The sequence below is a fragment of the Geotrypetes seraphini genome, chromosome 2 (assembly GCF_902459505.1).
Source record: "Geotrypetes seraphini chromosome 2, aGeoSer1.1, whole genome shotgun sequence".
NCBI lineage: Eukaryota > Metazoa > Chordata > Amphibia > Gymnophiona > Dermophiidae > Geotrypetes > Geotrypetes seraphini.
Window position 1 is genome coordinate 495,181,605 of NC_047085.1, and position 16,902 is coordinate 495,198,506.

General features: G+C 40.0%; 1 protein-coding gene across 3 annotated transcripts in view; it reads left to right on the forward strand.

Annotated features, from left to right (window-relative positions):
• DHX30 (DExH-box helicase 30) overlaps positions 1 to 14,205 on the forward strand; it is a 195,591-nt gene extending 181,386 nt beyond the window's left edge. For all 3 annotated transcript variants that reach the window (XM_033931942.1, XM_033931944.1, XM_033931945.1), the window contains exons 17-19: positions 3,625 to 3,728; positions 9,402 to 9,541; positions 13,877 to 14,205. In XM_033931942.1, the coding sequence (XP_033787833.1) occupies positions 3,625 to 3,728; positions 9,402 to 9,541; positions 13,877 to 14,127 (495 nt within the window). In that variant the 3' untranslated portion in view covers positions 14,128 to 14,205. The remainder of the gene's footprint in view (positions 1 to 3,624; positions 3,729 to 9,401; positions 9,542 to 13,876) is intronic.
• Positions 14,206 to 16,902: the final 2,697 nt, after the last annotated feature.

Consider the following 16,902-nt stretch of genomic DNA (forward strand, 5'->3'; position numbering starts at 1 on the left):
ACTTAATAAATAATAAGTATGTCAACTATTACTCAATTATAACCCCCCTCCCTCCCCTTACTTTGGGAAATGCATACAATAAAACAAAATATAATGTTAAATTATTTATAATTTATGATGAATAAAATAAACCCCCCCCACCCCCCCCCCCTTATCAAATACCTTATTTTGGGAAAATTATATCATTCATTGCAAAAGTCTGTTAATGGTCCCCAAATCTTCTTAAACTTATCTATATACCATTTTTGTGTTGCAAATGTATGCTCCATTTTATATATATGGCATACTGAATTCCACCAAAAGTTATAATTTAACCTGTCATAGTTTTTCCAATTGTGTGTTATTTGTTGAACTGCTACTCCAGTCAATATAAATAAAAGTTTGTTATTATTTGACGAGATTTGACTCCGAGTTCTCATTGCAGTACCAAACAAAATCGTATCATATGTCAAGGCTACCGGATTCTCCAACATCCTATTTATTTGAGGCCAAATTGATTTCCAAAATAATAATATGAATGGACAATAAAATAAAAGATGATCTAATGTCCCCGCCTCAAGATGACAGTGCCAGCATTTATTAGACATAGAGCTATCAAGTTTTTGTAAACGAACAGGGGTCCAAAAAGCTCTATGCAAAAGAAAAAACCATGTTTGTCTCATAGATGCTGAGACTGTACATCTTAACCTCCAAGACCACAGTCGTGGCCATTGAGATGCAGTAATCTGATGCTTAATCTCAATGCTCCAAATGTCTCTAAGACCATGTTTTTGTTTTTTATTTACAAATCCAGATATTAATTTATACCATATTGCAGCCTGGTGACCCATAGAATCTATCTGAAAACATAAGAATTCCAGGCTATGATAATTATTAAGATTTTTCCAATCAGGGAACCCCGCCTGAATGGCCTGCTTCAATTGCGTTGCAATTGTGAAAACTCAAGCAGTTTACCTTTGTTTATCACATCCTCTAAAGTACGAATTCCAGCCATCATCCAATATTTCCAGATGATTTTAAAACCGCCAACCTTGATCTTAGGGCTTAGCCAAATTGTTTGAGTTGTTGATTTATTTATTGGAATAGGAGTTAGACTACTTATATACCTTAAAGTTTTCCAGGTATCAACAAATATTTTATGTTCCTTATATAACATTGGCATTTGAATACTAATAACATGACTAAGACGTAAAGGGAACATAAGTCTCCATTCTAACCAGAACCAATCTGGTATATTTTCAATGGGCTCTGGGAGGATCCAATACATACCTTGACGCAGAATATAGGCCTGATGGTACCTATAAAAATTTGGAAAATTTACCTCACCCTCCGAAATTGTTCTTTGCAAAGACACTAAAGCAATTCTAGGAATTTTACCTAGCCAAATAAATTTTATTAAAACCCTATTTAATTTTTTATAAAAAGACCCCTGAAAGAAAATTGGTATCATGCCCATTTGGTAACAAACTACAGGTAAAATCATCATTTTAACAGTTTGTACTCTTCCCCCACCAAGATAAATGTAAAGGATTCCATTGCTCGCACATTTCTATCACTTTCTGTAATAAATGTTTTCATTAACTTTCATTGTATCTTCCACTGTTTTTGCAATACAAATTCCTAAATATTTTAAACCATCTTCCTTCCAAATAAAAGAAAATGGATCAAATAATCCTTTCGTACAATGCATATTTAGTGGAAGAACTTCTGATTTATTCCAATTTATTTTATAACCTGAAAATTTTCCAAATTTCTCAAATCAATTCAAACAAGTATGGAATGGTTGTTTCCGGATTTCTCAAATAAAGTAATATATCATCCGCATATGCTGATACTTTATATTCTCTATCTGAACGCGGAATACCCTGTATCTCCTTCACCTGTTGTATAGCTAATAATAAGGGTTCCAAAACAATATCAAAAAGCAAAGGATACAAGGGACAACCTTGTCTAACCCCCTCTGCAAAATAAACCGTTCTGAAAAAGTATTATTAATATACAATCTAGCAGCAGGGGAGCTATACAACGCTTTTATTATTTGTATAAATCCTGAACCAATCCATTGCCTGATACATGAAGGTCCATTCCACTTGATCAAAAGCCTTCTCTGCATCCAATGAAACAGAAAAGGCCAGGTCATTAATGGCATTTGTCAAATATAACATATGAAATGCCAATCTAGTATTGAGATGAATGTCTTTGAGCAACGAATCCCGTTTGATGCATACCTATAATGAAAGGGAGAGCTTTAGCCAATCTTAAAGCTAATGTCTTAGCCAAAATTTTCCCATCTACATTTATTAAAGAAATAGGTCTATAATTTGAAACCAAAGTGGGATCTTTATTTGGCTTAGGTAAAACTATAGTTAACGATTGTGCCATAGTACCTGTAATACAACCCTTATTTAGTTGAGTCTGATATAAATTTAATAAATAGGGCATTATGATGTTTTGAAATGATTTATAAAACTCCACTATGTAACCATCTCCACCTGGAGCGGATCCAACTTTAAGAGATTTCAAAGCTGTTTCTAATTCTTTTAATGATATTGGCTCTTCCAAACTTCGTTTTATATGTTCAGGAATCTTTGGTCCCTCTAATAACTTCAAAAATTCTAACCCATCCTTTTCCTTTTCTAAATAAGACTCAGAAGAATACAAATCTTTATAAAATTTTAAAAATTGATTCATAATAGGTTTAATTTGAGATAAAGTTTCACCATTCTCATTTTTAATGGCAACTATTTGTTTTTCTTTTTTTCGCTTTAAGATAATTTGCTAGCATTCTTCCCGCCTTATTTGAGTTTTCATAATACAAAGCTTGCTTGGAAAACAAATCTTTCCTTATCAGTTTAGAAGAAATTTCATTATATTTACCTTTAACTTTTAAAAGTTCCTGCTGTATCGAATATTCCCATTTTTCAATTAATTTTGATTCCAAAGATTTAACTTTAATTTTTCCAATTCTGAAAATTGTTTTTGCTCCTGCTTTCTAAGCAAAGCTGAATAAGAAATAATTTGTCCTCATATGTGCTTTAAAAGCATCCCATAAAATCTCTACTGATATTTCTTCTGTATCATTAATTTGAAAGTAATCTTTTATTTTTATTAAAAGACTTTCACAAAACCTCGTATCTGCAAGCAATGCATTATCTAATCTCTATATAGGCCTATTACTATTCTGATCTATTATTTTAATTTCAATCCACACTCCACCATGATCATGGGGATTTCAATGCTGTTATGGATCCGTTGATGGATAAAAATCCGAGGAGATTTATAAAATCATTAGGTTTGGATAATTTGGTACAATCTTGTGATTTAAAAGATATTTGGCGTATACTTCATTTTGATGGTTGGGAATTTTCGTTTTGCTCCCATGTTCATAATTCTTTTTCTAGAATAGATTACATTTTTGTTTCAAATCAATTAGTACATCAAGTCACAAAGGCTGTCATTGATCCAATTATCCTATCTGATCATGGTGGAGTGTGGATTGAAATTAAAATAATAGATCAAAAGGCATGTTTTCAAGAGCATCAGCATTACCTGAACTACTTGGAGCCTTGGTTCTGGAAAATTATCTTTTGTGTGATGGAACATCCAGCTGCTTTCTCTTTCCAGGTGAAACGAGGCAATGTGACCAGACAAGGAAAGATTAAGCCCAAAAACCTGGTGTATCAGACCAAGAATGGCCGTGTTCTTCTTCACAGATCATCTATCAACAGGCAAGTTCTGTGTAAAGGAGGTGAAGCTGCCATGTCCTCCTTATTTTGCACAGGATAGCCACTAGCATACCCATGAAAGAAGAGTAGTTTAAAAGGCAGAAAGATAAAGCGTCAGAACCAAAACCAGGTTGGCTTGTTCTGTTTACTGTACTCTATAGGTATGCAACACAAAATCAGCCACACATCCGATGGCATCAACACAGGCACCACTTTCAGAGCTCAGAAAGACATCTTTAAGATAAACTTTAAGTTGAAAGGCTGAATTAGCCAAGTAGAGGGGATGGCAGTGTGCACCGTATCTGGGCAAAGTAGATCTTAAAGAAGAACCTGATGTGTTCTGGTTTTGTGCACATTCTGTGTCAACATACAGCTATTTGTAAATCGCATGTGATTTGTCTCATATGCACAGTAAAATCTTCTGTCATATTCCTAACGTTAGACAAAGTATGTTCTTAACTATTACTTGTCATCTGAGCAGAACAGTTACAGGCAAAAATCTAGCAACTTAATTTTTAATACCTGGTCTAAATCACCTCTCTTAAATTCATAGATGACTACATATTCAATTTAAAAAGCAGCAGTCCCAGTACAGACCCCTGGGGAACTCCACTATTTACCCTTCTTCAATGAGAATATTGACTACTTCTTGTACAATCCCACTCTATTCCTGGACAAGTGGGTTATGCAACTATGGTCACCAGATAGCTTATAGGAAGCCTCATTTACCTAGTCTTTTCAGCCCCTTACCTCAGGAGTGCCCCCAGGAATCCAGTTGCATTCCTATAAGCCAGATAGTAGGAGCTAGACTTTTCTACTTATGTATATTTTTTTTTCTTTAGACTCAGTCTTTTTATTGCAATTCATGCCCATGTGCTGCAGAGGTTCCCTGCGGGGACAACTCTGACTGTGAGAGATCACAGACTTTGTGGAAAGTCTATTTCCAGTGGGATATCTGCTTGGCAATGCATCTCTGGACAGCCTGCAGTTTTGGATTGGGGCTCAGGGACCGTTCCATTTGGAACTTGCTCACTCCAGGTTCGTTCGCTAGTGGGTCTGAGCACAAGCTGTGTAGCTCCATGGAGGTACACCTGGGATCGGAGTCGACTGCATCTCTCCACCAGGTAACATCCGTGTAGGTGTCCAGTGGTGGCAGAGGTCGCTGGCCATTGGTATCGGGCTGATAGTGCAGTCAGAAGACCAGCAGTCCAGTTTATATACTTGTTGAGGCAGAGAGGGATCTCCCTGTAAGCTGTTTCAGCTTCCTTCCCTGCAGTTTCCAGCACCTCAGGCTGACGGTCTGTTTTTGGCGATTCTGGTGGGTTTCCCAAAGTGGATTTTGAGTAGTTTGGGCGTGAGCCCTACCCTTTACCCACCCCTAAAATCCTAAAATCGCCGTGTTCTGGGGGTTCCTGGGCTGTTTTTTTATTGTAAATTACACCCGCTGTAGCCAAATTGGATTTTTTGATTAATTAAAAGTTATGTTTGGCTTCTACAAGCTTCGTTTTTGCAAGAAAATCACTCAAATGGACTCCCCAGGGCAGGATTCTTTGGATTCATGCCCTATTTGCGGTGGATGGCTAACCACCATGTTCCATGTGTGCTGCAGCACGGGAGGGGAGCGAAATCTTATCGGCCCAAGTTTCTTCAACTTCTGAAGTGGGTTCTGCCGCTCTTTCTGGCTGAGGGCACCCTAAAAAGTGGAAAGGAGGCCCCGCAGATAGCGACCTAAGGGTCCCTTGAAATGCGTCAGAGCCATGTCCAGGCTCTATCAAATAGCAGACATCTTTTAACCAGTTTTTTGCATCCATAAAAGTTGATTCTTCAGTGGCACAGGTTACTAAATGCACTTCTCTTCCCAGCAATGGTGGGGTAATGTTGAAGGATGCTCAGGACCACAGTGTGGACTTTGTCCTCAAGCGCCTATTTGACTCAGCGGCTGCCAGATTGACTAAAATTTTTGATTCCATTAATTTTTTTATATTTTTTTTGTTTTTACTGAAGGAAGGGAGAGTTTGAATTGTTGGGTGCCTCTTGCATAAGAGAATCTATAAGCATTCCATAATAAAGGGACAAGAGGGATGAAGATACCATATGCACATTTAAAGTGGATCCTGAGATGGACCGGAAGCCAGTGAACCTCTCGAAATCCTGGGTCTGCTATCAGTTCATTACAGAATCCATGAGGTCACCCAGGCCTTAGTCAGACAATAACTGCCCCTTAAAGGGCAGACAGCGCTGGCTTCTTTTTTGGCCAGAGCTTGTCATTCGAAGCTCTGCCATGATACTGGCACTATTGTGATACAGGATATCACTTTTCTAATCTTGGGGGTGGATTATAAGGCGTATGCCTTGTACGACATGTTCAAAGTATTTGGCAAGCTGTTTTAGTTGGCAAGCTGTTTTGGTGCCTAATCTAAACCTTAGGTTTGTATATCGCATCATCTCTACATTCATAAAGCTCGACACGGTTAACAAGAGTTAGGGTAGAAAAGAACTCCAGTGGAGAGAAGAGGCAAAATGAAGAGAAAATTTAGAGGACTAGAATAACCAGAGAGGGAGGAGGAGTTACATTTTTGAGAATAACCAGGTTTTCAGATGTTTACGGAAGAGTTGGAGGGAGCTCAGATTCCTAAGAGGGGAGGTAAGGTTCTTCCAGAGCTGAGTGATTCTGAAAGGGAGGGAAGAACCTAGTTTTCCTACAAGTGAAACGCCTTTTAGAGAGGGAAAGGAAAGTTTCAGTTTTTGGGTGGATCTGGCAGAATTGGGGTTAGTGGAGTTCCAAGAAAGAGGAATGAAGGGAGGGAGAATACCGTGTAGGATCTTGAAAGTGAGGCAGGCACATTTGAAGTGGACTCTGGAGATAATCGGAAGCCAGTGGAGCTAGGTTGTTGTGGATCCATCAGTGGTCCAGTAACTCATCCTCTAAGGCAATCTTGAGCAGATTGCCTTTCAGAGGGCAATTGCTGTTTGACAAAGGTTTGGACGACTTTATGGCTAGTGTACAGTACAGTAAACCTAAGTCCATGACAAAAAATAGGTCCTGACCCCCTAAGGGATTGGGGCGCCCTAGCTTTTTGCCCCTTCCGACATTCCTGTCAGTACTATGGGGGCTCCTCAGGGCAGCATTCTTCTCAATCAGAGATTCATTGGCTCCTGGTGCCAGTCATTGACAGGGAGACGTTCAGCTGTGGCCTCTAAGAAACAGTTCTGATGCCAGACCTCTGGCTGCTCCTCTGCACATCAGGGGGCAACTCTTGACTTTTCTGGCAGAATGGAAAGCCATCACTTTGGACTGTTGGGTTTTGGAGGTTCTTCAAGATGGCTAGAAGCTCAAATTTTATCGTCCCCTGGCACAGTTTTTTCTAGATTCTCCTGCAGGAAGGCCGTAATAGGCGGCCCGGGTAGAGGCCACAGTCCAACGATTGCTGGGCATTGTGTCCTTGGAGCCCGTTCTGGACCACGACTCAGGCTTTGGCAGATATTTGATATACTTTATCATGCCAAAGAGAAGCTCCAAAGAATTAAGGCTGATCCTGGACCTGAAAGCAGTCAATGCGGCCCTGAGAGTTACTCATTTCCAGATGGAAATGGTGCATTTGGTGATCGCCTATGTAGCTCCAGGAGAATTCTTAGCTTCTCTGGACCTGACGGAGGCCCATCTTTCCAGAACACAGGAAGTTCTTGAGGTTCTACGTCCTGCAGAAGCATTACCAGTTTGTGGCACTGCCCTTCGGGCTGGTGATGGCACCCAGAACCTTCACCAAGGTGATGGTGGTGGTGGTGACCCATCTGCAGACCCAAGGAGTCCTGGTCCACCCATATCTAGACAACTGGCTGATCAGGGCCCCATCAGAGTCTGAGGGGTATCAGGCGGTTTGCCAGGTTGTCCAACTACTTTAGCACCTGGGCTGGGTGATCAACTTCCAAAAGAGTCACATTGAACTGACGCAGGACTTGGAATACTCAGGAGTTCAATTCCACATGGGTATGGACAAGGTGTTCCTGCCCGCTGCACAACAGTCATAGTAGCCTTGCTAGACATGACTCGAAGAACTACCTGTCTTCCATAGCAAAGGTTAACCACCTTACTTTACTCCAGATGTCTAACTGTAATTGTATTGCAAATTTCTGATAACTTATTGTAAGCCACATAGAATCCTAGTTTAAAATTTTGCAGGGTATAAGAAATTGTATAGTATGGTTAATTTCCACTGTGAAGGAAATTCTGGAGTGTCAGCAAGTATCAACTAGATAAATGTTGAGGATGTCGGGCATTAGTCCAAAGGCATGCCTCTACTTGAGGCAAACTCAATGAACCTTGTCCATCCAGTGGACTTTAGTAAACAGGGAATCTCCAGGTTCCTGTAGGACTTAACATCTTGGTGGACAAACTAATCCAACCTGGCAAAAGAGATCCCCTTCCAAATTCAAGTAACTTTAATAGATGTGTCTGAACTGGTATGGTGAACCCATCTAGATTGACTTCACTCCCAAAAGATTTCATCAAATAAACTTGCTAGAGTTAAGAGCAGTATAGAAATCTCTAAAGGCTTTGAGGTTGGTTGTCCAGCAAGGTTATCCTGATTCTAAAGGACAACCAGGTAGCCATGTATTACAGAGTGGGGGATGGGACACAGAGTCATCTCTCTGGTGTTGGGAGACTGTCAGAATATGGAAATGGGCCATTTTTCATGGGCTTTAGGAATTAACTCAGATGGGTGTCAAAACCCAGTTAGGTACCAAGGGCAGTCTCAAGAGGCTATGAGTGGCCTCGCGAGACTACCGCTGGAAATTGCGGTAGCGATTTTCGTCTCTGAAAGAGCATGGGCAAGAGTGAGTAGGATCACTCCTGCCCCAGCACACTGCTAGACTACCAGGGAAACAAGGTAGACCTGGGGTCGTTTGGGTCCGGGAGGGGGGTTGATGATGTCTGTCAAGGCAGGGAGCGGGAATGCTCTCTCTCGTAGGGAGTGTGCTGACGGTGGGGAGAAGTCTGTAGCAGGGGTTCTCCAAGGACAGCAGGATGTATATCTTTCCAACCCTCTCATGCCCCTTCCAAGAAGCTTTATTCCTCTAGCTTGTAATAGACTGAAGATGTCTTGCATGACAGTGGCAAGAGGGAACAGGCACATGGATGGCTTGCCTGTCTAATAATAATAATAAGTTTATATACCGCAGGACCGTGAAGTTCTATGCGGTTTACAATGATTAAAAATGCTACAAATTGAGTAGAACTCACAAAGTTAAAAGCTAGTAACTAACAGCTCTAGAGATCAGTTATTGTGGAATAAGATTGTACAAATCAGCTACTTAAGTACTTCAGGAACAGATATGTTTTTAGGTGTTTCCTAAATTCCCCATAAGTAGTAAGCATAAGCAATTGTTCCAGATCTTTTAGAAAAAGTTGCTGGAATACTGCTTCCTGCGCCAGGCTCTGTCAGTGACATCACCCATATGTGATGACTTGAATTGTGCTGTCCTAGGAAAACCCCTGCTACAGGTAACTAATTTCATTTTCACTGCCAAAGCTTGCTGGCTGTGACTCTGCTCTTCTTGTTGGATTTTGCTTGTTAGTTTTAGGAGTGAAAATGCTGGTAATATGACTTACAGTAGAGATGCGATAGCGGGGATGAAGTATTAAATGTTGTTGGGCATGCTTAATCTTCTGTCTAGGGATAAACTGGAGCTCTGCGGATCTTGGTTGACCTATTTCTTGGCAGTGAAATCCAATAGGAACGTGTTTGTGCGAGACTCATCTATGGTACACCCTCTGGCGGTAGTTCTGCTAACTGACAGTAAAGTCCAAATTCGAGGTGAGTAGTACAAGCGGCTTTTAGGGCAGAAACATCTAAAATAGCTCCATTCTGCTTATTGTATTGGTGATGGAGATGTATCTACCCTTGGTCATCTCTGTAGTGATATCTTGAGCAATAAGCAATAGGGGAGAGTGTGGCGCAGGAGTTAAAGCTCCGACCTCAGCACCCTGAGGTTGTGGGTTCAAACTCACGCTGCTCCTTGTGACCCTGGGCAAGTCACTCAATCCCCCCATTGCCCCAGGTACGTTAGATAGATTGTGAGCCTGCCAGGACAGAGAGGGAAAACTGCTTGAGTACCTGAATAAAGTCATGTAAACCCTTCTGAGCTCCCCTGGGAGAACGGTATAGAAAATTGAATAAATAAATAAATAAGTATTTAATATTAGAGGCATGAATTTTCTTGAGAGTAAGCTGCTGTTGGAATCTATTGTTAGTACCCCTTAGTTTGTAAAGCATTTGATGTTTCTCCTCAAGTTTTATTTTTTTTCTTCTCTTTTTTTTTTAATCTTTATTCATTTTCATATCTTATAACAAGTGTACAATAATCAATCCCAAAAAAAATTTTACAAATCACTTGGCATTCTTACTTATAGTCATTAGAGTATGAAAGAATCCCTCCCCACCCACCCCATCCATCAATAATCCCAATCCCGCCCTACATATATCCTATATAAATAACAAGGTGTTTAAGGTGTTTGACCATTAGAATATGTAATCAATGGTCCCCAAATCTTTTTAAAATTATGATAATTTCCATGCTGACAGACTGAATTCCACCAAAAGGTATAATTAAGTTTAGTATAATCTTTCCAATTTCCAGTAATATGTTGAATGGCAACCCCGGTCAGTATTAATAAAAGTTTATTATTATTTGCTCAAATTGGACTCTTAAATCTCAAAGATGTACCAAATAATATAGTATCATATGAAAGGGCAACATGATTTTCTAACAATGATTTTCTTCTCTCTTTCATTGTGAGTTAGAAAGCTTATTCCATGATCTTAATAATATGTGAAGTGTGTGTTCTATGAGGGGATATTGTAGGTTTGTGGGGAGTGATGTATATTAAGTGTGTGAGAGAGGTTCTGTGAAGCAGAAACCCATCATCTGGTCCTGATTTTAGAGTAACCAAAAAATATACATTCTTAAAGATATGCAAGTATGTTCATAAATACTGAGACAGACTGAAGATCCATCAAGCCCAGTATCCTGTCTCTGTGGCTGACCCAGGTCTCAAGAACCTAGCTAGATCCCAAGTAGTAAAACAGATTTTATGCTGCTTACCCTAGGACACAGGTGTCAAAGTTCCTCCTTGAGGGCCGCAATCCAGTCGGGTTTTCAGGATTTCCCCAATGAATATGCATGAGATCTATTTGCATGCACTGCTTTCATTGTATGCTAATAGATCTCATGCATATTCATTGGGGAAATCCTGAAAAACCTGACTGGATTGCAGCCCTTGAGGAGGGACTTTGACACCCCCGCCCTAGGAATAAGCAGTGGATTTTCCCAAAGGCTCCTCAATAATGGCCTATGGACTTCTCTGGCAACAAATTCCAGAGTTTAATTACACGTTGTGTGAAGAAATATTTTCTCCAGTTTGTTTTTCTTTGACTTAAGTTTTTTATTGATTTTTTTCACATATCAACAAGTGTTATAAATTTTCCATACATTTATCTTAACAATACACTTGATATCTCTATAATGTATTTTATATAAACCATATTTTATATTATTTTTCTTATGAATTTATATAACATATATATTGTAATGATTTTATCAATTATTATTTAATTATGAACCCTTTTCTCTCCCTTTATCACATTAATTTCTCATAGGACTATCATTCATTCATTATGATATATTTTTTATAATGTATAATAAAGAGAATAAATTCTTTACCCCTTCCCTCCCTCCCTTCTTTAACCATTATCTTATTATGGGAAAAAATTAAAATCAGTCATTGCAAAAATCTGTTAATGGTCCCCAAATTTTCTTGAACTTATCCATATATCCTTTTTGTGTTGCAAATGTACGCTTCATCTTATATATATGGCAAACTGAGTTCCACCAAAAATTATAGTTCAATCTGTCATAATTTTTCCAATTATGTGTAATTTGTTGTACTGCTACTCCAGTCAATATAAATAAAAGTTTATTGTTATTTTTTTTTTTTTTTTGTCAAGGTATTTTTATTGGAAGATTTTAGAAAAGAAAATATAAATGTAAACCAGTGGAAGATGCTAGTACAATAACTAATAGATATGAGATGAATATAACAGTAGTATTGTTATTTGATGAAATTTGACTTCGAGCTCTCATTGCAGTACCAAACAGAATCGTATCATATGTCAAGGCTACCGGATTTTCTAACATCCTATTAATTTGAGGCCAAATTGATTTCCAAAATATTAATATGAATGGACAATAGAATAAAAGATGATCTAATGTCCCTGCTTCAAGATGACAATGCCAGCATCTATTAGATTTAGAGCTATCTATTCTATGTAAACGTGTGGGGGTCCATAAAGCTCTATGTAAAATAAAAAACCAAGTTTGTCTCATAGAAGCTGACAATGTGCATTTTAACCTCCAAGACCAAAGTCGTGGCCATTGAGATGCATTAATCTGATGCTTAATCTCAATGCTCCAAATATCTCTAAGACCATTTTTTTTCTTTTTATGTACGAATTCAGATATTAATTTATACCACATTGCGGCCTGGTGACCCATGGAGTCTATCTGAAAACATAAGAATTCCATACTATGATAGTTATTAAGATTTTTCCATTCAGGGAACCCTACCTGAATGGCCTGCTTCAATTGCATCCATCTGAAATATTGTGATTTATTCAAACCGAATTTATTTTGCAATTGTGAAAACTCAAGCAGTTTACCTTTATTCATTACATTCCAGTTTGTTTTAAATCTACTACTTAATAGCTTCTTCACATGACCCCCCTAGTCCTAGTATTTTTGGAAAGAGTGAACAAGCAATTCACATCTACCTTTTCCGCTCCACTCAGTATGTTATAGACCTCTGTCATATCACCCCTGAGCTGAAGAGCCCTAGCCGCTTTAGCCTTTCCTCATAGGGAAGTTGCCCCATCCCTTTTATCATTTTTGTCGCCCTTCTCTGTATTTTTTCTAATTCCGCTATATCTTTTTTTGAGATATGGTGACCAGAACTTCACACAGTATTGAAGGTATTAAGGACATGCTGTAACCAGACCTTTTGTGTATACTGCCTTAATTATTGAGCTGAGAATCCAATATACTTTGTAGAAAGTAAGAATTTGGTCTTGGAGAATGAGATGTACAGTGTCAGCATCTATGAGACAAACTTGGTTCTTTTTATTACATAGAGCTTTTTGGACCCCAGTTCGTTTACAAAAGTTGGATAGCTCTAAATCTAATAGATGCTGGCACTGTAATCTTGAAGTAGGGACATTGGATCATCTAATTTTTTATTGCCCCTGCATTAGGAATTTTTGGAATTCAATTTGGTCTCAAATAAATTGCTTATTGGAAAATCATGTGGAAATATCATATGATACTGTTCTTTTCGGTATGTCTATGAGGAAAAAAAGTCAATTATCAGCACATAACAATAAGCTTTTGATGATAATGACGGGTGTTGCTATGCAACATATTACTAACAACTGGAAAAATTATAGTAATCTCAATTATACGTTTTGGTGGAATTCCCTGTGTCATATTTACAAGATGGAAAGAGCAATTGCAATACAGAAAGGAAGTTATAAAATTTTTTTAAAGATATGGAGACCGATGGTTGATTTTTGTAGTGAATTGGCATCATTTTTCTTAGATAATATACATAGGGGGGTGGGGGGATTGGAAGATAAGATGTAGCGAAATTGAAATTTTGAAGGAATATGATAGTTTTAATGATTGTATAGAAAGATGGGAGGGGGGAGGGTTTTTAATTAATTTACATATTAAGAATATAATGTATGATGTTCAAGTGTTATATGATAGTATTTCATGTTGTTCTTTTTGTGCACTTGATGTAAGTTTGAAAAAGAATAAAGAAATTTAAAAAAAAAAAAAGAAAGAAAGTAAGAAAATCCATGCCTCCTGTGTGCCACAAATAGAAAGCTTCCTTCTAGGACACAAGAAAAATGATGGGGAAATGTCTTGCCTCTGGCCAGCTGTCTGAATGCGTCGTCGGCATCATGCTGGAGATTAGCTGTGGGTTAGAGGATTACTGCTTGTTGTGCCCTATAAATCGGTGGCATGCAGATCTCTCTCTCATGATCATTCACTGTGGATATCCCTGTTTTAACATAGTTCCTGTTCTCATTCTGCAGATGATGGCTGCCAGGCAGTTCTCTACCTGAGTGACAGCTATCTCCTGAAGTTGGAAAGCAACTCGCGCACGGTGGCCTTGCTCAGTGACTTTCGCCAGGTGCTCTGCAGGATGGTGGAAACATGTCTGCGGCACACGCTCCCTGATATACCCCAGGCCCTGCAGGAGGAACACAGTCAATTGCTTGCCATACTCGTGCAGCTGTTGAACGGCACAACCTATAGCCGCTCAAAGACAGCAGTGGAGGAATGAGCGGGACTTGTAATTTGCACAAACCTGAGTACACACATTGCTATTTACTTTAAATAAAGTTACTTTATTGCTCCGAGAGTAAATTTTTCTCTTTATGGGAAGGGTTGGATGATCCTTTTCCTGTTGTGACCTTGGATGGGTTTTGAGGACGAGCCGAAGAAGAATACGCATCATGGCAATGTAGAACTGCAGAATTTAGTGGTATATTTTTTTGATTTAGCGATGCAACAGAGTGAATGTAGCCTTCTTAGCACTGCGGAGGGGAGTGCTGGGCAGAAGCAAGCGTGGAAGGAACATAGAGGCAGCGAAACCTCTTCAGGTTCTTGTTGAGAGGAACTATTGCACATGTATATTTGGGTTAGCAGTTGTGAATAAGAGTATAGTGCATTCTTGGCCACCCCATGCTGCTGCCTTGTTCGTGCCGGAGGTTACCATGTTTTAGGCAGCTTGCTTCGTGAGGAACACAATTGTGCTTTTCCCGTTAAATTGTGTTTACTATGACATAGGGTTGATCTCTTTTTCCTTTGAGGCAAAGTTCTCTGATAGCCTGCATGTACTAATTTTAAAAATGTGTTTCTCAGCAGCGGAGATGGAGCAATAATTAAACCATTGCGCTGGTGCAAATACTCAGAACTGTGGGAAATGTTAACCACAGAAATGAACACGCGTCTTTTTTTTTTTTTTTTTCTGCAGGAAGCTTTTTCTTAGCAAAATAATATACATAGTTTGGAACATCCAAAATGATATGTTCTATTGCCTCCCCAGACCTAACCTCACATAGAAAGCAGGCAGGTTTCAAAATTCCTGATTCTGTATTCTACTTTGGGTTGCTTGGTTTGTTTTTAATCTTTATTGAGTTTTCAAAGCTGCCAAAAAAATGCAATAAAATATACATACAAATAATAATAATCATATATGCACTTACAATCAATCAGTATCTGTACAAAAACAAAATCCTCTCTCCCAACCAACATTTTCATCAGGGAATATAACCACACAAAAGATATACCCCCCTTCCCCCCTGGATGTGTGTGTATTATACCAATAGAGATAAAGATTAAAGACAACTATAACGAATCCACAAGACGTCAATGGGCTCCAAATTGAATATCTTAGTATGCCCCAGCATATCCGCATTCATCTTTTCATACTTCTAACTTAAGCATAAATTCATCCACCAAAAACTAAGGCAATCCCAATTTTTCCAATTATGGGTATTGGCTATTCTACTTTGGTTTTGATTATTGCTCTTGTAATACTCAAGTCAATCATTTCAGCTGGAGAAATTCAAGTAACAGTACCTCTTTCATGGTAAGAAACCAGGCTGAAAATGATGATTAGCGCTGGTTTTTATAAAGCCCCAGGAAAGGTTTCTACCACCACGGGCTGGTGAGGTAAATGCTCTGGCGCTCTTAGAAGTCCTATGAGCGTTAGATCATTTACCTCACTGGCCCGCGGTAGAAACATTTACCACGGTTTGTAAATGGAGGTCTATATGTTATGTATAGCTGTTGGTAACTGATGAATGTAAAGACAGTTATTAAAAGAGGCTTTTACTGCACTTCTATGGGCCCTCTTTCTTGTTGAAAGGGAACTTAAGATCTCCAAATATATGGTCTTTTGAAGGTAATTCATATAATTAGATTGTTTATTGTATAATTCACATACTGTCCAGACAAAATAAGTGATCATTTTCCATACTGTATTATCCCAGGACAAGCAGGCATGATATTCTCACAAGTGGGTGACGTCATCTACGGAGCCCCGATGCGGACAGCATTTCAAGCAAACTTGATTGAAGATTCAAGCTTGCTGTACTGCACGACGCATGTGTGCCTCCTGCCCCACTAGAGGGCGCATCCCCTCCTCATGGTCTCCAGTTCGTTTTTTTCCGCTGTGCTAAGAAGACACGTTTTTTCGTAGCTCTGCCCCAGTGCCTTCTTTGCACCGCGATTTATTGTTTTTCTTCGTTAAAAGTCGCTGTGTGTACAAAATGTTTTCTTCTTCCTGCTCATCGCGCTTTTCGCGTTTTTTTCTCGCAATCCGGGGGCTCCCGGGTCGTCGCGGCCGCGTGGCCTGATTGGCCGCGGTCGCCTGGATTTCCTATGTCCCGGCCCATTACGGGCTTTAAAAAGTGCACCGGGTACGAGCGCCTTCTATCACTCACAGACCTGCATTGCTGGTGCATCCTCTGCCTGGGGGCCGATCATCCTACAGAAACTTGCCCTCGGTGCGCAACCTTCCAACACCGGGCGCTCCGCTGATGACAGGCCCGCATGGCGGACCTATTTGCTGCCGATCAACCCTCTACCTCGGCCTCGAGATCGGCTTCGGCCCTGGCCTCGATCTCGGCCTCGGGTACCTCGGCCCCGCCTCGGGACTCAACTTCGAAGACCCCGAGCTCTCAGAAGTCTTCGGCCCCAGGTAAGTCCCCTCTTCCTTCCTCAGGTTCCATACCTCCAAAGAAGCCAACCTCGGGGACAATGGCCGGACAAGGGGGGAGTTCCTTGGCCACGGCCCCGGCGAAACCCCCGAAGACCTCGGGACGTGCCTCCACCACTCGGGAATGCTCTGAATCGAGATCGCCCCCGGTGGAGTGCACCGCGGCCTCGGACATGCCATCGATGCTGTCCGTGCCGGTATTCCAGGAGCTGCTCCGAGCAATGATCACAACGGAGCTATCCGCTGCCATGGCTCACCTTCAACCGGCCTCGACCTCGACCTCGCGTGTGCCGGACCAGCCTGAGCAACGCGTCGAGACCCCTCGGGGAAAAG